The sequence below is a fragment of the Myzus persicae genome, unplaced genomic scaffold (assembly GCF_001856785.1).
Source record: "Myzus persicae strain clone G006 unplaced genomic scaffold, MPER_G0061.0, whole genome shotgun sequence".
NCBI lineage: Eukaryota > Metazoa > Arthropoda > Insecta > Hemiptera > Aphididae > Myzus > Myzus persicae.
In genome coordinates this window covers 1,001,290-1,027,684 of record NW_019104266.1, presented here as the reverse complement: position 1 = coordinate 1,027,684, position 26,395 = coordinate 1,001,290, and the positions used below count along the sequence as shown (strand labels likewise).

General features: G+C 32.7%; 1 protein-coding gene across 7 annotated transcripts in view; it reads right to left on the bottom strand.

Moving 5' to 3' along the window:
- Positions 1-420: 420 nt before the first annotated feature.
- The window catches only part of LOC111040629 (growth/differentiation factor 8-like), a 45,452-nt gene continuing 19,477 nt past the window's right edge, over positions 421-26,395 (bottom strand). For 4 of the 7 annotated variants that reach the window (XM_022324596.1, XM_022324595.1, XM_022324591.1 and 1 more), the window contains exons 2-5: positions 18,201-18,905; positions 10,594-10,796; positions 10,123-10,314; positions 421-3,889 (exon numbers count right to left, since the gene is read on the bottom strand). In XM_022324596.1, the coding sequence (XP_022180288.1) occupies positions 3,494-3,889; positions 10,123-10,314; positions 10,594-10,796; positions 18,201-18,846 (1,437 nt within the window). In that variant the 5' untranslated portion in view covers positions 18,847-18,905 and the 3' untranslated portion in view covers positions 421-3,493. Of the gene's footprint in view, positions 3,890-7,286; positions 8,784-10,122; positions 10,315-10,593; positions 10,797-18,200; positions 18,906-18,998; positions 19,115-19,199; positions 19,250-26,395 lie in introns of those variants that run through there. The other 3 variants (XM_022324594.1, XM_022324593.1, XM_022324597.1) reach the window with 3 other exon arrangements.

Sequence of the window (26,395 nt, the reverse complement as noted above, 5' to 3'; positions counted from 1 at the left end):
ATTATGATATTATTGTCTTGTATATAATATATTTGGATTTTATAAAAAATTATTTGATTTGGAACAATATAGATAATTTAGAGCACCAAAATCACAATTTTGTTTTCACAAATTTTAGTTATAAATATTAATATGAATTGTAAACAGTCAAATCATTAGTTTAAAATATAATGTAACTATTTATGACACTATCAAATTATCAAAATAACAATACTAAATATAAGTTAGATTATAAATCATCACCTTCTTTTTACTCATATTTTACTTATATTATTATTTATCTATAATGTATAAATTATAAACGTCACTTAACCGATGTATATTTTTTAACAGGTAAAGGTAAATTTCCATTTAACAATAATTGTCATTGGATTTTAATAAAAGTATTTTAAATAAGTAAACACACTGTATATTATACACTATAGTTAGTGCCTAAAATTAAATTTCAATATTCAATGTACGTGTCTAGCCAATGCAAATAAAATAAAATGTTGGTAATTAAAATCCATACATTATGCCTGATACGGTATTTTAAATACAAGGAGTTACAATAGATGACATAAATGCACGCAAGAATATTAGGTTGAGGAAAAATTACTTGAAGAATTACTATTTACGACACGATAAAATAATAAGTCGTTTTAAATTTTTAAGTGTTTAGGAAATCCTTTTTGAGTTTTAATCAACGTTAACATATTAATATACTAGGTACACAATTCATAACTAATGCATTTTTTTAATGTTTTTAATTCATTTTTATGTATTAAGAAATTCATTACTAAGAAATGTAATATGTTTTATTCTCATTTAATGAGTACCTACGGATTGCAATCTTTTTTTTATACAAAGAAACATTAAAATCGTTTTATAATATCAGTGTTACAAGTATTTTTCTAACTCACGCATATACATGTATAATATGTACCTCTTACATTTATTAAAGAATATTTTAGTTGATTTTTTTTTATTACTTATTATTATTTGCATGACAACTGAAGAAATGTATGTAACAAAACAACTAATATAAAAAAAAATTAAATAAAGTCCATTGTATATAGAAGAATCAACATTTAAAACTATTTTTTCAGTCCAATTTACTTAAATCGTAAAAGACTGAAAAATATAGCCATGTAATTTAGAATTTAATTTCGATAATTTATTTCCTTATTGTTTAATTTCAGTATTGTTATTTACAATGTCGCAATGCATTTTAATTAGCTGTAGTTGATACAATCTTGCAGTGTTTTATTTTACGACATAAATCAATTGCATACACAATTAAGTACAATAGTTGTACAAAACCACAGAATAATAAATTATGTATATGTTTTACATTTTATTAAGCTTTGCTGTAACATATTATGTTTATATTTTTAGTAACGTACATTTTAGTAACAATTAAAGATGCTCATACTGATATTTTAATATAAACCATGACATAAAACAATTCCATATTAATGCTTAAATTTAAATATTATCCGTATATTGTCAATTGATTAGCATTATTACACAAGTAAATATATATTTAGTGTTTATAATTGATGAACTATTTTCAGTAGTTCTTAATATACTTACAGCAATAATTTAATAATTATACAAATTAATTAAAAATTGTAATTAACACCTTAGTAAATTATTTTAATAAGTATATTAATTACAGCTACATTTCTTACATTAAGTTTCCCTTTTTATTATCATAATATATTTTTATAAGTAATTATTATCAATTATTCAAAAATTGAATACTCATTTATTCGACTCATAATAAATAAATGTATATAATGTTATAATTTATAAGTAATAATACAATTGCTTATAAAAATATATATGGATTAAATATAATTTGAAAAAAAAAATGATATCAGAGTTTGTTATTTTCTAACTACAGAGGAACTTAAACATAATATTAATATAAATGTACTTAAAACGTGACAAATAAAACTGAATAATAGTATAAAATAATTGTTGAAATCAATTAAATGTCATATAATGAACAATTCTGCGGGAATGTTTGATGTTCCATAAGTTATAACCACGTTAATATAAGATCTATAATATTGTAGTTTGTCACAACACATTGATCGAAATAATCATGTTTGAAAACGGCAAACTGCTTAAAACCCAGTTGAAAATGTGTGTATAGATAGACATAAATACTCGATGCATAACAAAATTAATAGGTAGGTGAGAACCAGAGAACCTAAAGAAAAAATATAATAATTGCAGATAGATACACTATAGTAACTCAAATTATGTACATGTTACAAATACAGTGTTATTTTTTTAGTTTCATAAATATAAGAACATAATAAAACAAGGGAAAATGTCTTCAAGTAATAATAATAATAATTAATGTAACCTATACGAAAGCGAGGTAGTGCATGAAATTAATTACTATTCATTACATTTGATGTGAATATATATATATTTATATAGTTTATATAGTAATGCGGTCAAGTCAAGTATCTATACCTTAAATACTGCGAGAATCGCGTGTTTGCAGAGAAATAAGAATATAAAAACTGGGCACTGCGTGAAAGGAATTCGTTTATAAAAGAAAAACGGCTATAATGTCTACTCATAATTGTCGTCCGGTATTGTTTTCGCGTATATACACATTCAGAGATATAATAGAGTTAATAATTGACTAGTGCAGTGTTCCTGTTGCAGATTGTCGTCGGTTTAAAAATGACGTCCCGAAATATAGGAGTCGTCTACATAATATCATATAATTATGATATTCATCTAACTATTATGCACGGATAATAGTATATATAATACCTAAAATATGTGAAGTATATATGGGTATAGAGTATAATGTCATATTTTATTGTTGAGTGTTTTGATGTGAGATGTTAACGAGCATAGACGGATAGAAGACTGATTCTAGTATTTTTTTCCGCTATTGCAGTTGCAATCTCGAATTCTATCATAAGTATAGGTGCATGTACATAATAATATATAGTGTGAGAGTTAACTATTAAAAAGGTATCACACCGGCGATCAAAATAGTGGTCTATGAAGTAGAAAAATCGAAGATTTCGTGATAATAATATTATAGTATTATAAAACAATAATATAAGAACCGATATCGTGTAATATGAAATGTACGAGACGCACACCATAATTTTCACGGTACACCCAAAACGACTGACCGTGCGTGAAAAATGGCGTCTAGTAGGGGACGGGGTTAAAATAATAAAAAAAATAAAGTACATTCCTGCAGTGCATGCGTAGGTAGGTACGTTCGATTAGAGGATATAATTTGAAAACGGATAATAAAACAAAAACGAACAAAATAAAAAATTAAGACGCGCTAATAATATATATATAATATATAGTATAGGTATGCAATGCATTACTTTATGCAACTGGGACGAAACATATAATAATAATAATAGTAGTAGTAATAGTAAAATTATAATATTTTTGCATAATATTATTATATATTATAAATATAATAATAGTATCATATTAACGACGGTGTTGGTCTCTAACTGCACCCGCACCTGTCGACCACCATGCCCGGCAACAGGCCGTAGATGATGTTGAAGTCCTGGTCGAAATACAACATGGATATGGCGGACAGCTTGCGGGGAGCGCAGCACGGACCCGTGCCCGGGTACGTGCCCGACTTGTTGGTGAGCTGGGCGAGGTGGGTGTGTGGGTACTTCTGCAGGAACACCATCGGACACTCTCCCGAACAGTAGTTGGCCTCGTACTTCTTGGGCGCAATGATCCAGTCCCAGCCGAAGTCCTCGAAGTCCACCGTCAAAGGGTACCGGCAGCACAGCTGCTCCTTAGAGTTATCGTCGCAGTCCTTGCCCAGCACATTGCGTTTTGCCCGCGACCGACGGTTGTCTTCCGTGTGCACCTCCAGGTACGGAATCTGCGCAAAAACCCACACGGATCAGTGACGAGTTCGACGGTGTGGAGGAATTCTGGTGGACAGTGGGTGGGCCGGGGAAGTTGGGTTTCGTTTCGTTGATCACGGACCGTGGTGGTTGTCAGGGTATTTTCGTTTCGATCTCGTTTTTTCCACGGTTCCGACCATGTATGATTATATGATGTCCTGCCCATAATATACTGAGGGATTCTCTTAACAGAAAAACTCATCGTTATATCGAAAAGTGTTGTCGCATTGTTTACATGAGATTTAACACTTTGAAGTAGGAAATTAAGAATGTAGGCTGGCATTCAAAAAAGTAAAAAGAATTTTAAACTGATAACAATACAAAATATATAAGTAGTAAGAAATATATAATTTTTCCTGTTCGTATAATGACCCCCCATTATGAAAGAAAAATTATTTAAAAAAACATCAACTATATAGGACCTACCAAGTTATGTAACTCGTAGTAATAACTTTTCGGTTTATTGTTAAAATGATCGCCGCGTGTGTATACTCTACTACCACGTGCAACGTTATTGTATTATAATAATATGTTACAAATTATAATACTTGTATTAATAATATTATACTTTATATTATATTATGCGCATGCCGGCCGACGGTATTGCGTAACGTTTACCGGCTAATATAGTTATTATCATATTATTATTACTATATTTCTCATTGTTATAGAGTCGGTGCCCGTTGGTCGGCGAATGCGATGAATCTACTACGGGACGATTCCATTGGACTGCATCACGACACTTCAACCCGACCGCGGCAATGCGCTGCTTCAGTTATTTAATGAGTGTGTTATGAATACGTCATAATATACACAATGCACCGGTACTACTAACTACCAACTGCAATATTTATATCATTGTAATAGGTATGCATATTACGTCTAATTTATGTATTTCGTGTAAAAAATACCTGCCTATATACATTAAACTGTAATATAAGGCTCCTCTAGATTATATCTATACACGTCATATATATATTATTATTATTATTATTATTATTCGTACGTATTGGCGCGACACAATCGAACCACAGGCTACGACGAGACGACCGGAGCCGCACTTATGAATTAAAATAGTAATAGTAATAATAACAATAATGATGATAAATTATCGATGTTTTTTGTAATATTATATAGTCTCGCCGCCGCCTTTGAGAGGGAGGGCGCCTCCCGGAACGTTCTCGCGGCGACGGCGGCGGCGTCGGCGGCGGCGGTGTATCATACACATGTATAATATTATTATGGATACTGGCGATTTCGATTTATTTTTTTCCTCACTCGTAATAATAAAAAAAAAAAATAATAATAATAAAAATAAAAAAAAAATAGAAAAATGAAAAAAATACGCATCGGTTGGTTTCGCATTGTACTGTCGACGCCGCAACGACGTGCAATATAATATAAAAAGTGTACAACACAATAAAGTAGGTACGACGTCCGACGTATAGACCGGTCGAGGATACTTTCGGTTTGTTCCGTCGCGTCGGATTATTATCGTTGAGAGTTATCGCACGATTTTTACGGACCGTGCATGATAGCGTATATACAGTAAATGCCTCCGGTCCGGTCGCCGCATAAACGCCGCCGCCGAGTGGTATATATACGATGTTATTATATATATATTTTTTTTTTCCATCAGTAAATATAATAATATAAAATCGTATTATCGTAACGTTAAGTTACGTTATTATATACCTATTTTGTATTATGTAGGTACCTACCTACGTACAAACCGATTGGGTTCGCGTCCCGACAATACCGTATGGTTTTATGTAAGTTATTAATATTTATTGTTAAGAGGATCTCAGCGCACTATTTTGTTTTTTCTCTCTCGGGCACACGCGCAACATGGCAAATTTGCAAAATTTCAATCCATCTCGTGTTACTGTGATTTAATGTTTTTTTTTTAAATTTTAAATTAGCTTATGTTTATAATTATAGCTCTCAACAAATACATACTTCACTTTGTTAAAGTGCACTGAGTTTGACCTATTGAAAATTAGTATATGCGTCTGTTCGTTGGCTTCTTTGCGGTATTTCGATGTTTATGTCAACATTTTAAAACGTAATATTTTGAATAAAAATTGAAATATCGTAAGAAAGCCAGTGTACAGATAATTTTTCTAACTTTTAGTTTAATAATAAGACAATAAATTTGCACATTTTGAGCATGGGTCAGAGAGAAAATAAAAATGGCATAATATTAACAGAAAACCAAATTAACAAGTTCGAGTTTATAAACAAATTTCAAATACAACAAATTTAAGAAAAAAAGTCTATAGCATATAATATGTAATTTTATATTTCTAATCAGTACATGTGAGACGCGCCCTTAAAAACCTGGGCCACAATTATTAAAAATCTTGGATTGCTATTAGGAATAACTTTTTACCACGGTACGCAACTAGCAGCCAATATTATTATAATTATGCACGTTGTAATCGTCGGATGTATTTGGCAGGGGTGTTGTAAATTGTCTCTACCTATCGGTATCAATGGACGGTGCTTATATAAAATGCAGATATAATATAATAAAAATAGACAAGTACCTACACTTTACGTCTATATTATAATATGGTACGGATTTTTATTTAATCGTTGAACAAAAGCAATAATCGTTTAATATTTAGTTTATTAAATTCCAGTCGTAACATTTATAATTTGTTTCAGAAACTATTTCTACTTATATAATAAAAGTACATTTATACATTTGTTTTATATAATATAATATTTTAATACATCGCTACCTGCTAATGTTTTGTCTTTAGTGTCTCGGTTTTACACTTTGATCTATAAAACCTATAAAATATTATACAAACAGTGTTTGATTTTATATTTTTTGACAAAAAAAAAAATTAGGCATTTTGCATATGCATGCCTTAACACGTGGAACGCATCGTATACTACGTACTTAGCTCTATCATCAGTTTCATAATAATAATATGAACAGAGTGATTTTTTCGTCAGTATATTATTGTATATAAATAATTCACAAATATATTTCATAAATAATAACAATATAATAGTAACTATGATACATATTATTATATCGCATACCTATGGAATAATTGAGTTGTCTTATTATTAATGATTACAAGTACTATAAAATATCAGTTTACACGCGTCATTGGGCGACATGTGAAACAACAACGGCGGAGGGGGCGGCGACGCGAAAATAAAAAGATTCCGTTTTAAAAAATAGTAAAATAATAAAACAAACAAAAAGTGTATTTACAACGAAACGCGTTTCGAATAAATAATACAATATATATGTTATTTTTTATGATATCGTTACAACATGAATATATTATTCGCGGACAACGCGGAATACATAGTATTATAAGCATAATAATATCGAAAAATTCTAACGTCATCGATAGCTCTGCATTATATAAATATAGGTTATATTTTTCGCTTATATCGCATTTAGAATAGCGATGGAATCATCATGATATTTATATCTAACACAACATTATCGTGTGAAGCGAAAATAATACGACATGTCACTGTGTAAGTGATTAAATGTGTGTGTGTGTGTGTGTGTGTGCGCGCGCACAGGCACGTATCATGGAGGGTACATTGGGTATAGATCCCGCCTCCTTAAAATTGTACAAGTTTATCCGGTCAACAAATAGTGGTCGTTGATAATAAAAATTGAAAATTAAAATATGCATTGAGTAATACAGAATTATGTAATATTATACATTTTATTTTGTGAAAATTTGGAGGTTAAGACCCTCTCGACTACGTGCCTATTTGCGTACGCACAAATGTTGTATATGTGTGTGTGTGTGTGTATGTGTGTGTGTGTATGTGTGTGTATGTGTGTGTGTGTGTATGTGTGTATGTGTGTGTGTGCGCGCGCACAGGCACGTATCATGGAGGTACATTGGGTATAGATCCCCCCCTCCTTAAAATTGTACAAGTTTATCCGGTCAACAAATAGTGGTCGTTGATAATAAAAATTGAAAATTAAAATATGCATTGAGTAATACAGAATTATGTAATATTATACATTTTATTTTGTGAAAATTTGGAGGTTAAGACCCTCTCGACTACGTGCCTATTTGCGTACGCACAAATGTTGTATATGTGTGTGTGTGTGTGTATGTGTGTGTGTGTATGTGTGTGTATGTGTGTGTGTGTGTATGTGTGTATGTGTGTGTGTGCGCGCGCACAGGCACGTATCATGGAGGTACATTGGGTATAGATCCCCCCCTCCTTAAAATTGTACAAGTTTATCCGGTCAACAAATAGTGGTCGTTGATAATACAAATTGACAATTAAAATATGCATCGAGTAATACAGAATTACGTAATATTATACATTTTATTTTGTGAAAATTTAAAGGTTAAGACCCTCTCGACTACGTGCCTATATTTGCGTACGCACAAATGTTGTGTGTGTGTGTGTGTGTGTGTGTGTGTGTGTGTCGTGTGTGTCACGTCGGTGGTGGAAGAGGGCGACTGCAGGCGTTGCCGCCGATTAGCTACAGCCGCACCTGTCCACCACCATGCCGGGCAGCATGCCGTAGATGATGTTGAAGTCGGGGTCGTAGTACAACATGGATATGGCGGACATCTTGCGGGGCGCGCAGCACGGTCCCGTGCCGAATTTGGTCATCTGCACCAGGTGCGTGTGTGGGTACTTCGGGAACAGCATCGGGTCGCACGCGCCAGAACAGTAGTTGGCCACGTATCGCTTGGGCGCGATGATCCAGTGCCAGCCAAACTCCTCGAAGTCGACCGTCAGCGGGAACCGACAGCACCGGGTCTCCGTGGACGTCTCGTTGCACGTCAGCCCGGACGCCGCGTTCCGCCTGGCCCGAGACCGCCGGTCCTCCCGAGTATGCACCTCCAAGTACGGGATCTAACAATATTACGGACCAATCGAATTAGAGTTGGCGACGACGAGTACGCTTGTTTTTGGGGTATACGGCGTGAGTGTGTGTGTGTCGGGTTGTGCACACCGAGCGGTGGAGGTATATATAATGTTATAATGTTATAGGTGTTATATATATGCTGTTGCAGTTGTTGCAGGTGTCGGTGGTGTTGGTGGTAGTGATGGGTGGTGTGTTATAACAGCGGCAACCGACTGCACAACGACGGCGCATCAAAAGAACTCATGAGCGACACGGTGGCGCACAATCGATGGTCGGGGGGTGGAAGCGGAGTGGCGGGAATGTGACGGTTGAACGGACGATAATGATTTTGTAATTTTCGAGAGTAAAAAACCGTAAACGATAGGTCGAGAGAGAGATATAGAAAATGAGTGAGTGAATGAGTGAGAGAGAGGAGAGATTCTGACGTGTGTTACACTTCGACTAATATATATAATCTTCCACGTTCGATTAACACACTCGTTTTTTTTATATATTTATTTATAACTATAATTATTATTACACATATTATATAGGAGGTACCTACACTATTAAATATTAATATTAAAATACGTGTTTACTATTATTATGTTATTAGGATACCCTTCTCGACGAGCATTTTCGATTTTCAATTTTTTTTCTTTCTTTAATCCACCGACAGACGGTCGAAAGAATATATATATATATGTGTGTGTGTAGTTATTACTTATTTCGCACTGCCATCATGCCTGTGGCGCGTACGATGACGTGCGTATAATGTTACGTTATTTTTTCGCGATTCGTATTTCGTATAATAATAATATAAAAGCCAGTAGACATTATTATACCATCAGGTGGGTTATACGCGCCGTAAGGTATATTATATTATGGTATGTAGTCGAGTGCAAAGTGTATCGAATTATTGCCCGGTCAACAGTTTTCTAATGCGCGTTGCTCAATAAATCGGTGGCGATGTTACAAAAACGTCCAAGTTCACCGGTATTATGATTGTTAATGTGAAATAAAATAAAGTCTACCGTTTTCTTTCCACGGGCAAATCCCCTCTCTCCAACCTACGATGATAATATAACATGTAAAACGAACCGCGCATAGTTCTCATATTATTATAATACCATACCACCGGAGTTATAATTTCGTTATATTATGCGGTTATTATTAATTAATTCACGATTCTTTTCATATCGTCATGTATGTCCGCCATATTATACAATAATTATACATTATAATCATATCATATTATACGTTTATAACATAACATAATAGGTATTCCATGATACGATAATACAATGTATGGCTGGTGAGTATAATAATAAATTAATTATAACTTACCTCGGTCATGTCTTCTCTTTTCCGGGCGTCCGTTACGTAAGGCGTTCTGACGTGCGTGGTGTTCTTGTTCACGTAGTACGCATGCACCACTAGCGTCAGGTTCTTGGCCCCGTCCGTGGTCTTGAACCAGTCGGACATGCGCCTCTGTAGGTCAATGGGCACCCAGCCCGCTTCGGTGGTGTTGAGCACGCGCTGCAACACGCGAAAAATGACAAATAGAAAACACGTGGACATTATGTGGTTATATTATTATGATATGTTGTTAGTTATTATACTCGCAACTTCGACGCCAAGTAATAATCGATTGAGCATGATGCTTAGAAAATATAAGCGATGCATATCTCATAGATAATAATATTGTGATATATTGTACATCGTATATTATGTGTTGATTGTCTGCGGAAATCGATTGCGACAAACTCTAAATTCGATTAGGTTAGTTGTTAGATTCATCAAGTCGGGGTGACTCACCTTTATGCTGGACACGAACGACTGGTGCATGTTGCTTGGATTGATTCTGAACACATCGATCATGACCACCGGGTCGTCGATGACAACGTCCAGCCGTCTCTTGTACAGCCACAAGATAGCTTCGGTGATCCTCTGCTGGCCCGTCTGCTCGGAGAACGTAAAGTAGAGCGGATAGTGGCCTCGTAGTTTCTGCGTCGTGGGATCTGTGTGCCACACAAAAACCGACCCCCAACAAAAGGGTGGCGGTCGGTATTTATTATTATTATTATTATTATTATTACCATTACACCATTAATCGTGTTTATTATATTATTATGAGTGTTCTGTTGTTGTTATTTTTGTTATTATCATTATTATTATTATATTATTATTGTTACGATCGAAACGCCATCATTATAACCGCGTTAGGCAGCCTTCAAGGGACGAGCATATCATCAACCCCGGACCCAGCGGCAATTTCCCACGCACGCCACCGCACCATCACGTGCACTGATAGTTTATAAACAACATCGCCCCAAAAATATTTTATTGAACTTTTACTGAGATATTTTCTGATCCCGTCAAGGTGTGATTAAGAAAAAAAACCCTAATAAAATAAATAATAAAAACGACACGTAATTCGCCTTGTCATCTTCTATATTACGTAATATAATAAAATAATATATTTTAAATAAATTATATAATACTTATTAGGTATAAAAAATTATGTATATTTATATACATATATTTTATAAGTATATATTTATATTTAAATCATGCTCATCTTATAATAAATGTAATCTGTTCGACCTTAATTTTGTAATGATGAAATGTGGACGGTGGGCGAGACGACAATCAATAACCATATAATGTGTACATTATATTGTAGACAAGACACGAAGGCGTTTAAAAAGAGTGCATTATTGTCATAGGTATGTCATGACATGAATCATTATGACTTATGTTTATTACGAATATAACATCATATACGTAAAAAATAGTAGAATCTTCTCGGTAGTCGGTACCCTATGTATGACTGTTCAACGTACGAAACTGACTTGATTCTATACACAATAAATAAGGCGCACACACACATTTTTTTTATAAGAAAACATTGTAGAGAAATCTAATGTTTTAAAACTAAATCGGCCGAACGTTTTTATTCTATTGATTTGTATAGATTGTACATTTTTTCTTCTCTAAATAAAAAAATAAAATAATAAAATGGTTCAAATATAGTTTCCCTATAGTAATCTCAAAGGTTAATCCAACCGTGTCTTTAAAGGACATGGTACATCAAGTTGTTCTAGCGTCACACTCATCTGCACACCATAGCCAGGTACCAGAGGTCTACTAATGGCTCAAGATCTAGTAGCTCAAATGGGTTACAACCACGCACTGGAAATTTAAATCCAGTTAACAATACATTAAAATTATACTTATATACATAATATGTTCTTTGGATTTATAATAAGACGTTTTTTTAGCATAATAATATTTGTACGAAGATATGACGTTTATTTTTCCTATTATATAGATGTATACAAATACACATATTTATCCAATATAGATGATTGTACAAAATGTTGTATACGGCTAACATGCAAAAAAAAACCAGCAATATGGGTAGTTGAAACCCCTTATTTATGGCTTTGCTATATCGAGAAAACCATTTCTTCGCTGTACCCCACGAAGCACCCACATAAGATATTGCTAAATATCCGACAGGGTTGCCCTCGATACTGCGGACGCGTTGTGCAATTTTATATTATAATTAAATGCATGTGCCTAAAATACTTTGTTATATCGGAAAGTGTTACATAGAAGTACCTATGCATAACATTATTGAGTTTGTGAAAGTGTGAAACGATAGACCCCGGACCGTCTCAAAAGTTAATAGACCCAAAAACCGACGGGCAGCGCGCGATCATCGTTCGACCGCCGCTGCCGTAAGGTTTCTGTCCGACCACTTGATATTATACGCGTTCTCTTCCCCTCGTCGTGTATTATACGCAACGCGACGCGATCGGTCACCCGACCGACCGCCCGCCTGTCTGGCTACCGGCTGTACACACGGCCAATTGACCACCACGCGCGTGACACGACGCGATTATCATAATATTATTTTGTCGACGAAGCGGTTGAAAGAAGTCACTGATCAAATTCGAAAACGACTTACAAAATAATATGTAGGTGTTCGCCCACATCGTACTCCCGCGGCACGTGGCGCATCTATTTTCTCAGTATATTATTCTAATAAATATATTATAATATTAATGATACATAATATTATAAAGTTAAATGACATCTAACGATAATTATGTTAGAGTTTGATAATAACGAGGGGTAAAAAAAAAATGAGAAATAAAAATAATAAAAAAAAAACGGAAGAAACTGGTTAAACTTGTCGGGAAATAATAATTACGCTATACATAATAATTCACATTTCTCGGAACAGCTACTTTATGGTCGAAGCGTTGTATTCGGCGTAAGTACGCAAGAATCTACAGTGTATTATATTATACCTATATATAATAATAATATTTAATGCACAATATCCCTTCTTCCGCCGTAACAATATTTCTCTCGTTCCTCGCTCCGTCTCTCTAAAATCTGTTTCTATCTCCGACATTATAACCACACGCAATACTCGATTTTCTACGTACATTTTTTATTATTATTAAATATTTTATGTACGTGCGTGCGTGTGTGCAGTGTGCCTATTCACGTCCCGTTAGAAAAAACTTAAACGTTAAACGTCGCATTTTTATTACGATGATACTCTATAATATGTGCACGAGTGGTGTACAACTCGCACACACACGTGCAACCCACATGCCTTCGAACAAAGCGTCCCACAGTGGGGAACGTTGCATTATTTGCGAGTTATATACTGCAACTAATCATCCGACGGACTGAGGTTCGCGCAAGATAAAGATGATAATAATATATGCGTCGCGTGTCGCACATGCACACATCTATATGTTATTTATAAAAAAATAAAGTATAATAGCTGTGAGTATATCGTTTTAATCGATCAGCACATTACGCAGTGATGGCGTCGGAATATTGCGGATTTTAAGTCGTTTTTTTTTTGCAAATCAATTTTATCATTCGAAAAAACCAATGACAGGCCAATATAAAAATAATAATAGTATACAAACGCAGCATCAAATGTGATAAAACACAGCAAGTTGACCCATAATAATAAATTAATATCGCATATTATAATACTACTATATAAGCATTTAAAATCAGAGGCGGTGTTTTGGGTGTTGAAACACCCAGAAAAAAATTCTGGCTATGAGCCTGCATACAAGAACAAATCGTTGTAACATTATAGTAATTATGTACTTGCATAGAAATAGGTATAATGACTGTAATACATTATCACCCTAACATTATTAGGGAGTTATACACCACTTATGACCCAGATCTGAAATTACATTTAAGACTGAATTCCGTACGACAATGATACGTCTATAGGCCTTTAATGTTTAATTAATTTGAGTCCGAGGGACTCAATTGTAATACGTTTATAAGTCCTCAATTTTATTACTTTTATGTTTTTACTTGGGTATATATTATTTTTTTTATTTTTACAAAAATATACAATCTATTAAATTAAGCACGATAAGTATATTATGTGATAAAAGGAATAAAAATAACATTATTGAAGTTGAGTGAACAATTAGCCACCCATTAGTAGCACTTAACTTGGAATTTACTTTACTTTAGGATTAAGTTAAAATATCTGTACGCCATTTTCTTTTGAGTCTGCTACGGGTCTGCTATGTAAGCCTTTTATCAGAGGATCTTCGTGGTTTTCTAATCTAATATAAAAAGTTTATAGAAGACAACAGCTAACAGTTTTGATGCCTAGATCTATACAATGGGTCAAATTAGAGACAAAAGGTGGAGCATTATTAATTTTCGGAGTGTAATATTTTGGAATGCCTGTATTTTATTTAAATTTTATTTTTTTGTATTTAACTAATTTGGTTCAAGAATTAATAAATTGTAATAGTTATATTTTATACTTATATAAGCTTAATAAGAAATTGTGAACACATTCATTTGCAAACGGACAAAATATGTTGTGATTCAGCAAAAAGTAATTTTTACACATAAAATGACATTGAATGATGACACACTACTATAATTTAACAAACACAAAAATTGTTTAAAAGATTATTTATATTTTTAAAAGACATACTCGTTTATTTCGAAATATTCTTTCATACAATTCACGATAATGCGATTTATATGTCAAACAAAAAATACATATTTGCTGAAAAAGACTATCTATAATATCTAAAGTGTATAAAACATAATAATCTGAATGATAAAAGATCTACAGTCTAAAGGTGACATTAATTTATTGGAAAAAAATAAAATAGTTTAATAAGGCTGTTCTTGAGAAAATAATTCATTTAATTTAATTATCATATTAACTTTTTATGATGACAAAAAAACTTCCAAAATCGATTCATCGTTCGTTTTAGACGTAATATATAGTAAAATTAAATCACTAAATGCTTATCGAGAATCGTCACACTTTGCCGCTCTCCACTCAGACTACCCACCGAACCACTTAATATAATAGCATAATATATATATTATCCCATAAAGAAAATACACAATATATTGAGAGAAAACCTTCCCTAAAAAGTATTCATGTTGACTTGGGCCTGCGGGTATGATATGCTCGCAGAATCCGTGACCCCGCTGTATGGTTATTGTGATACAAAATAAATGATGATGCGATTAAAATAATAAAATGTATGTATAAATACATAGTATAATGTGCAAGTACCCTATATGTTGTATACTTGTACGGGAAATTTACAAAACTCCTCCTCCATTGAGCCGAGGCCGGGTGCATTAAACTCCGCGAAAGATCGATCAATATTCCCTTTCCCTATATTATAATATATCGGTACACCCGCAGCTAACATTGTTAGCATACCTATACCTATATATATTTTAGTCACCGATCATTATGTAACCACACAGTATGTCTGTAAAGTAGGTACTATATATGTATTATTATTATTATATTACAGGTGTATGTTACTTAAGCAACCCTGAAAATTCGTACTAGCCGATGAAGGCGAATTATAGAGCTTCACCCTTAAGACGAAATACGAGCATCCCGGAATTGACTCAGACAGTTTTTTTTTTTTTGTTGTCTGTTATTGTATTAAGCCTGATAGAACACAGACATAATATAGGTACTTATAAATTTGTTGCACGTGCTGTAAAATTACCTAAGCACCTAAATAGAGTTAAGCGTGCAGTCAATTACACGTACGACCTCCTCCACCCATATAGATAATAAACGAATACACGGAATATATAACAACCAACGATTCTACTTTCGTTTCACCAACGATGAACTATAAATTATAACGCATAATGCTTTAATCATAATTCGTGAAGTAAATTTTTATTTTTTGAAATTGAAATAGTATAAAATATCATTTAGAATTTCATTTTGTTGTAAATATTAGATTTAATTTTGTTATATAGTGATATAATTTATAGGTGTGCGCATGGACGATTAATTAATTTAAAGTTCGTTAGTTTTAATTATGTATTTCATTAGGTTTTAATCATATTGAAATCGTTATAAAAATTACAATAGTTTAAATATTGTTTATCATATAAAAATTAAAAAGTAATATTAGATTAAATATTGAACTAGTATAATTCTATGTATGTAGTATACTATGATTGAACTATATAAAATTATTAAATATAGTGTAAAACGTAATATTATAATATTTTATTATCATCACTTTAAAAATAGAAAAAGGAACGTATAATTACTAAATCGTGTTCAATTGTTCATATATAGATGAAACCGTTAAATTAGTTAAGCCACTTAAAGTAACGTTTATAGACATTAGATATAACTTATAAAACAATAAATATTCAGCCCATGCATATACAAACGAATTTCTTTAATAACGTTAGTGTTACAAAACTATGTCAGCAATTACTAATTTTTATTTTTAATAATAATATAATATCCAAATTAAAGTTAGGTATAAATTATTAAATGGTTTGATCCTACCTACCGTATAATATAACTCCAGTTGTAATTTTAAGTGGGCTCGGGGTCCCGCCGGTAATTGGGTGATTCTTTTAAATTTTTAAATATAATTTTAAAAAAATAATAATTTACGACAATTATTAACAGTAAATGTTATAAAAGTTTTAAGATATAACAAGAAAAAATACGTAAATATGTTGAGATATAGTTAATAAGTGCAAGAGGATGAAAACAATTTATGCAATTTTTTTATGCAGTGCAATTAAATTTTAAGCCTATTCCTCAAAGTTTTGTCAAAACTGTTACTGTATAACTCATCTGCAGAGTATAATTCAAATTAATGATATTTAAAATATACAATTCCACATGTAATGATTTTGTATGTGTTGATTAATAATAACTAATAATTAACTTAACAAATTGAAAAATATTCATAAAAATTACATATCAATTTTATGAACAATAATTTCTTATGTATGTAATAAAATACCACAACATCGTAAGATAATAATAATAAGTTCTCCACTCCTATAAATTGTAATTAAATAAACATAATATTACATTAGATGTATAGTGTATAGAGATATTGTTTAATCTTCAACGTTCATGTTTCTTAAAAACAAAAAAATATGTGGCTAGTATAACTAAGATGGCTCATAATGTAATATAATAATCTAACGTAATGGTTTAAATGTACCTAGCTTAGTTTTTATTCAAAATTAAATTTTTTTTTATATATCTTATATTTTTAGTTACATATCATTCGGAGGACAATAAATAATATAATGATCATAGAGGTTAATTAAAAGATCGGGATGTTGTTGAGAAAATGTCCTATTAAATAGAAATTCTTAACCTGCTCTTACGAATGGATTCTAAACTTCTACAAAGTAAATCAAATGAATAAAATCATAGACACAACTGTCTATTCGCATTGTTGTACCCGGTAAATCACAATAATGAAATTCTTATTCTTAAAAACGAAATAAAAAACATTGAAAATATAAATTGCTCCTATGTCACAGATTCGCCTCAAAACGAGATATACAATTTTATATTTAATGTACCACTGTACCTACTACACCCGTATATTGTTACTTATATATGTGCCGAGTTTTTTGGGTTAAAAGAACTGAGGATAAATGATGACGATTATATACATAAATGGTTGAAAAACACCACTGCTTGCGAAAATCGTGAAGTCGTGTAACTCTGACGGGAACAGTACTTCATTCTTATACTTTCGGACGATGAGGGATTTAGAACGCGCTTGTTCGATTTCGGTTGATGGGCAAAAGCTGAGAAGAATAATTTTTTTCAAATAATATACGGTTATAGACTTGCGATTCTAGACCTAGGGGGTCGCTACCTCCTCGAATATGGCCAATAATTGTTCAGGGACACCAGCTGATCAGCACATGGTGTAACCCTTGCAATGTACAATTAAGACTAATAAATTCAGCTGTCGCAAAATAATCGAATGTCTAATTCTATACGTAGATACCGCTGAAATAAACATGTGGAGAAACATATCTGGTAAAGACTAAAGACCGTTCGGTGTTGTACTTACGCGGCTGAGCGAAAGCTATGAGCTTGTGCGTCTTGACATGATAGTCGTCGTCGTCGTCGTTGTCGCCACCGTTGTAGCCGCCGTTGTAGCCATTGGTGTTATCCCCAGAGGTCGAGGTGGTCGAGTAACCAGTCGCTTCGTCGCTTTGCATGTCGGCGCCGCCGTCACCAGCCGCGTCTTGGTGGTGCGACTTGTGCCGGATGTGCGGCAGCACCACCACCGAGCTGCTATGGTCGTTGTTGTACTTGCGCATGAGATCTTGCAGTGGTGGCAGATCGGTGGGCACTCGAGGTGGCTGCCGACCACCGAACTCCGGGGGCCGCTGCATGCCTAGCTTGTTCAGTATCGACGCTTTGATCAGCTCGATGCTCAGTGACTTGATTCCCTCGTGGCCCAAGCAATTGGCGCATTGGACGGCGGCTGGCGTCCGCGGGGACTCGTCGTCATCGCTGTCAAAGTCCTGCTGACGTTCGGCGGCGGCGGCGGTGGCCGCGCCGCGTTGTCGTCCACCGCCGCCGCTGCCACCGCCGCCACCGCTACCACCACCGCCGCCGCCGCCGGCCGCTAACACCATTTCCGCGGTGACCAGCAACATAGCGGCGACAGCGACGGCGACGACCGCCACATTCGGCATCTTCCAACGCATCAAAGGTCCTGGGGTTATCGTTCGGTCCACCGTTTTCGTCCGAAATTCAATCGCACGTCCTGTAACACAAAATATATTGTACATGTTATTATTATCATAAAGCTCACATACCGTCTCGGAATATATTTTCATATATATTATTCATAAAATACCTAACGCGTGTATTCGCAACAATACAAATTCAATAATTAATATTATCTGTACTCTATGTATAAAATTACTATAATGTTGTGTTATTTTAAAGAGCAATAGTAGTTGTATGTAAATTGTATATTGTTGCCGTCACCGCCATAAACTGTTGTATTTATATATATATATATATATTTAAGTATATACACACAGCGTTTACGTACATGTACTATTATTATTTACACTCGTTTGTTTTGTGTGTGAGTGTGTGTGTCTGTGTGTGTGTGTGTGTGTGTGTGTGTGTGTGTGTGTGTGTGTGTGTGTGTGTGTGTGTGTGTGAGTGGCGCTGCAAGAAAAAGATATTATTTTCTGGCGATCGGTCTCGAAAGTTCTACGCCCGTTAACCAAGTGCGTGCCGCATCGGCGGCGGCAGTGGCGGCGGTATCGCGGTGGCGGCAGTGGTGGCGGCGGTGGCAGCGGCGGCGGTGGTGGTGGCGGCGGCAACGACAGCCGTCGCGTATTCATGACGGTGCGGTGGCGGTGGTACGCACACACGTATAAGGCTGGGGACGTTCACGCGGCAGCCGACAGACCGTTACTGGTGTTTTCCCGTCCGTCCGCCATCAGACGGCCTCCGCCGCTGTCGTGTCCGGCCCGCCGACCGCCGCCGCCGCCGCCGTCTTCCAGCGCGCACTCGAGTTAATGCGTCTGTGATTATGATATAATATTATATCATGTGCACTGACTTAATATGCATGGCTAAATAACACTGGTACGATCTCAAACTGGACGAAATATCGTACGATCGCCGCTGGCACGTTTCCATTATTATTTATTACTATATAGGTATGTGTAACTATGACGTAAGCCTGTCTGCGTTTCGCGGCGGACGACACTAACAAGCAGACAGCGCGTCCGCAGCACACGTTCGTAGCACCAAGTCCAAACACACATAAGTGTATTTAGCCACGATACGTATGGATGAACTTGTGCGTGTGTGTGGGTTTGAGTGTGTGAGTGTGTGCGTGGGGGGAGGGGGTGCCAACTGCCAAAGTGCCGTATAAATAATAATACCTATATATACTAATATGTGTGTGCAGACTTAATCGGCAGATTATGCAACGAAATAAATTGGACCCCCTAACAATTGTGTTTGACCCTCCCACCACCCCTTCACTGAAAACCCGCTCAATATGTAGATAATAAAACCCGACAAGAGATTAAGTTAAAAAACGTATACCAAGCCTGTTTGATTTTGTTTTAATTTTTTTTTTTTTTGGAAAAGTTGTAGTATTTTACGGGTTCATATATGGGTACTTGCACCCATACTTAAAAAACCTTAATGTTGTGAATTGAAAAAATACTACTTAATTGTAAATAATTTAAAATTGATTAGCTGTCTTCTTTGCACCTTGTAAGATATTTATAACAAAAAAAAAAAGATCAAATTGTTATTTCTAAAGAAAAAAAGGGTTTCAACTCCGCATTACTTATATGGTGAAAATTATATACGGAAATATCTTTGCCCAGCGTATTTATTAAAAAATGTTGAGGTATTATTACCATTATTATCATCCAGATTAATTTATTTATACGACATCTCATATTATTATCGTCTATCAAGATAAACGAGTGTATTTCGTATTGTTCATAAAGAGTGAAATGAATCTAAATTTACATGATAAGTTAATTTTATTCAAACAATTTTACTTTTTATTTTTATTTTTATTATTTAGATATAATATATTGTTATCAACACTGAGTTATTGTAAAAACCGTGATAATTTAACAGTAAATAAAACAGGAATGTTACAACAACAACAATAAGTTAATGTTGTGATCATATTATAGTGAAAACAAACGGAATTTGAAACAATTAAAACGGTCCGTTTACTGTCATTCCCTTTGTAATAGATAAGTCAAACTGCCAGGGCCGTCAGAGCTACTTAAATCAGCAGATTGCAACTGGCCCGGTGTTGTATGTATGTACAGTTCACGTGTACGTGTTGGGATGTCAATTCACTTTCCCGCCAGTATATTGCTTTTATTGTTATATATATATATATATATATATATAGGTACTCACTGCCTCGTGTATTCAGTAATCTTTTTTTCGCTCTACATTTATACTTCGCATGAACTGAAAAACGCTTATTTATATTTAACACCCCCAGTGATGTGTGCGAAAAAAATAGCATCGTGAAAATTTGCATAAAAAAAATGTTCATATACTATGGTCATTGTATGTGTCTATTCTTTTAACGTACGGCGTAGAGGGAGTCTCTTCGCACCCTCCACAGAACTTCCTATTCATAATTTATTACCAAACACGGGAGTGACCGTTTCGACTTTAATACGACAATTATTCAGCCATAACCTCAATCTACTATACCTATATTGATAGTAACGTACATACCAAGGTGAATGGCAATGTTGCGAGATGAACTTTCTATTAGAACCAAAGTTTTTTAACCAACAACCCTTGTCCAACGATCATATTACCATATCACTTAGACCCGTCTACTTCAACCCGCACTCCAATCCCATTTAATGTTTAAATGCTGCTACAAACTCCAGTAATTGTGTACAACAAACAAAAAACTCGGAGGCGGTCGTCTCTCGAATACTCCCTTCGACACGCCTGCACCATAATATTATGTGCAGGTAAGTCGTATTTTATGTAATCGACGCGTAAGAAGGGTCAAAAACGTGTCGTTGTTACGAGTCCATGTATGCCTGAAGTTAGATACCACGATGATGATCGTCGTCGACGATGATTTTTAATGATGATAATGTGTATTTATGATGTAATGTTAATTTTGGGTGTAAAAATCAATAAACTTCAACTATAATATTATACAATATACCATATCAAACATAATATTATAAATGTATACATATTGTAAACATAACAAATATCAACTACTTTATACTTCCATCGAATTCCATTAATTTTGTTCTTAAAATATACAGCAAATAACTACTGAGTTCGCAAAGCGACTATACTGATACATATATACTTTCAGAAGATTATATAGAACAATTCAATGGTAAACTTTAAAAGTTTCGTGAGAAAAGTGATTAAATGGAATTATTTACCTAGTATATAAATTAAATAAATAATTGTGAGTAACATTAATCATTGTACAAATCAATAATCATTAGTGTAAGAATTTAGAATATAAAACAATTATGAATGTATTGATATAAGATCATATACAACGACCAAAATATAATACGATTTCAAATGCAAATAAAAAATACTATTCTTCCCAGATTTGATGACCACAATAACAAATTAAAATAATATTTATTTATTCATTAATTACTAATAATTAATATCACATTGATATTTTATATCACGTGAAAGTAATTTAATTTTAAAGTTTTCGTGTGAATTTAATGACTAATGTGAAATTAATTTAAACTTATTGTCATAAAATGTAGACAATTTAACAATATTTTCATGTTGTGAATTTGAATATTTTAAAAATGTTTTCTTATAATTAATTCTGTTTATTCATATATATTCATACTTAAATATATTTTTCTTTCATCAAAGAATAAATAATTATTCACGCCCTACTATTTATATAGCTGAGCTCTTTTCCAATATTATAGAACTATCTCATTACACCAACAACTTGAATCAGTAGCATAGACAGGATTATGATGAGGGGAGGGGGAAGTATAAATTAAACTAAGTTTATTACAGTTTTCGTAAATTGATAAGATAAATAATACATTCACTAGGGGGAAATGGCAATGGTTGGGGAGGTTAAACGCCAACACCCCCCTGGCTACGCCACTGACTTGAATTACCTACTTTAAAGGGGGATAGTGGGTAACTGTTCTGCTGTACAGTTGGTATCAAATTTACTTCATAATTGAGCAGTAAGTCACTGTAATGAATGATGTCTTAAATAATTACTGAAATAAAAATAAGAAAATTGATTTTGTCATACTGGTTTTGAAATGTTTTTTTGTCTGTGTGCACTTTACACGATAAGTAATTTATATAATTGTTTAATTTTCAACTTCAATATATTTTATGGTGGGACAGTGAAATTGGTGCGTTCGGGAAGTCAACATTTAAAATTCCAACTATATTTTCAAAAGCGCCGCGGGAAACAAAATAAAACTAAGTAATACGGTTTTTGACAAAATTGATTTTGTTTTTCTGTGTAACTCAAAAAAAATGACCGTTGATAGATGACATGTTCACTAAATGTTTATATTAGCATTTTATATACACCATAACATTTTAAAAATATTTTTAGCTATTTGTAAGGCATAAGAGTTTTTTTTTAAATAATTGTTCAATAAAAAATTGATCGTTTGGCAAAAATACTTAAAATTTAATACAAGGTTCTACTTAAGTTTTTGTTCATTTAAGCTTAAAGAAAAAACCTGATCCGGAAACTACAATAATTTTTATGAGCGTCTGTAGTTAGAATTTCGACAACATTCGTCAAAATCACGAGAACTTGCAAATTCTCTTAACACCTGATGTATAGCAGAACGTTACCTGCTAGCCACTAGCTTTGGTTGTATTGTCTCCAACTAATAAGAAAAGTTCTGAGATCAACTTTAAAAAAAAAAATTTGACTTTTACGATAATTTATTGCATATAAATTGCATGCTAATTGAACTCCAAAAGTTTTTTTCAAAAAATGTTGTCTACGATATTTTGGTAAGCCTTTTGATTTGAATCACAACAATAAAACAAAATCGATTTTGTGGACAACTTGTATTGCGTAAGTATTTGTTTTTTGGTTGGTTTATTCTAATTATTTAAGAAAGTACTTTTATTTCTTTCATTCATATACTTTTGACATCTAAAGTATAAACAGTATCCGATTTGCTACCAAAAAGTAACCACAATCAAAGTTGAAGATTGAAGCATTTTTATTTTGTTCTGATTCAAAAGGTGAACAAAACTAATCATTGTCAAACCAATACATTCATTACCCTCCTCAGAATCCAAAATTACAATTATACGCATCAATAAAAAGTACCTACCTAGTAAATGGAGTATGCATTGTAATGCGACTTAATTTATTAGTAATATATCTTAGATAGGTAGGATTACTAATCACAGACATACATTCCAAAATATTATGATCAGTGATCATTAATGATTAATGAATAATGACAATAGTATGTTGTTATTATAATATAATACTATAAGTATAGTGATTTAGTAATTTATAAAAATATTTTATTTTAATAACAACTTAATTTCGAAATACAATATCAGGTCTTGCGTAGTAAAATGTTTATGGTATAATTGGAAAATAAGTCATCAACCTCTATTGAGTGATAAAACCAGAAAAAATCAGCATCGATATAATAGGTATTGGTACTTCGTAATTATTTATTACATTTACCATTAAAATATATTATTGTCTTTATAATTTAAAGTTATGTTTTAAAAATAATCGTCTCATTCAAATAGCCAAATATTTCTCAATACATTTAATACACTAAAAATACAGCATTTACTATTGCTGCTAATTACCTACTTATAGTAAATTATTATTGAACGTTCTAATATTTTAAAATATTTTAATTTTTATAATAACATTTTGGCATGTTTAAAACGATTTTGTAAAAAAAGAAAATGTATAATACAAATAGGTAAGTGAAATAGTGAATTACACACGTTTATATTTTAATAAAATGTATTTAAAAGTTTATGACATTTCTAAATCAAGTCGAATCAATGGTGAATGATGATAACAATACGCCAATATAGTACTCACTAAATTAATGAATTAACAGCAGAAAGATTTCAACAATATGACCAAGTATATTATCAATTGCCAATTTAAAAAAAAAATTAGTTTTGACCTATAGAATGATACAACTTTATTAATAAATATTTTTTAATACAAATTAAACATTTAAAATATCAGAATATAGTTGAATATATCATTAGTAAGAAATAAGAATTATCAAAATGCAATAGGAACATAATATCTATGTAGAATACACTTTTACTTATTTAAATTTATATTCTGAAATTTGGCTCAAAAACATCATGGTATATTGTTCTAAGTTTAATAAAATATAATATTTTACCACAGTCTTACTCCATAATATTATTCTGTTCTACAGCTCATTTTATCTTAAACTTTTAAAACGTGTGATTATATTCTGAATTGTTATTTGCTCATTTTTTTGTTTGTTAACTGATGGGATATTTTGAACAAGCTCGTGTTCTTTTTATTTTAGAAATAGTTGTAATCTGACAATTGGTCAAATCGTTTGTGTATAATATGTGTGTTATCTGATACATAAATTGCGTAATGTAAGTACCTATAATAAAAATATTTCGTTTCAGTAGGTAGTACAATTGTGTATTATTATTTTTCAAGTTCATAAAACATTGACGTGGTTAATATATTTTTTAAATAATTATACTCACAATTAAAATTCGTATTTAGTAGTTTGGTAAGCATTTGATAAGATTAGATAGGTAGGTAGGTAGATACACAAGAAACTAATCTAATTTTGATATCATTGCCGAATTCATTGGAATATCTAGAGTACATTTATTAAGACTTTTAACGTTTTAAAATTTTAAAATGACAAAATATACACTATTTACCCGAAAGTATGTGATTATAAATGATAAACAACCTAACCGATAACTTTTCACCCACAAGAAAATTCATTTCTTTACCAATTGATATAAAACTGTAGAACAAAAATATTTTAAAACCACTTGAATGTAATATTAATTTATAACAAATTGTCTAAATAATGTGTTAAATGTTATTATTTATAATTATAGATCAAAGAATTTACTCCTAAATTTCTTCTAAACAACCAGCAATATGTGCATACATGATTTCAAAAATAATGGGTACTTTAAGTTTGATAGTATTTACAGATAGTAAGCAATCGTTTTTTATTACTTTAAATTATAATACATTTTCTAGAAGTTCATAAGTGATGAGCTGGAATTCAATAAAATAAAAATTAATTATTTATAATGTTCAATACAAATAAATAAATAAACCTAAACTGCAATAAGCTTTGAATTAAATATTTAAATATAAAATTTTCACTTTGGTTTTAAATATTAATGACTTTTCCATGCTATATTTTTATAAGTGAGCTCGGGTGTATGTATAACATCTAAGAAAACGTTTGTAAAAATAAAGTTTTGCATCTTCTTTAACGGTTCTCATCTTGAGATCCGAACATATTGTGAGACAAAAAGCCAAAAGGTGGGGAATTTAATAATGTTTATAATGTGATATTTTGAATTCGAAATGTTAATACAAAATGTTTTTAGTAGGCGTAGGTTATGTGATCATTTAAATTAAGTATTTTGGATTTTAATTGAGGGGGGGGCTATATATTTTTTAAATGTATAGGATGTGCATCCAAAACTCATCAACATCTATAA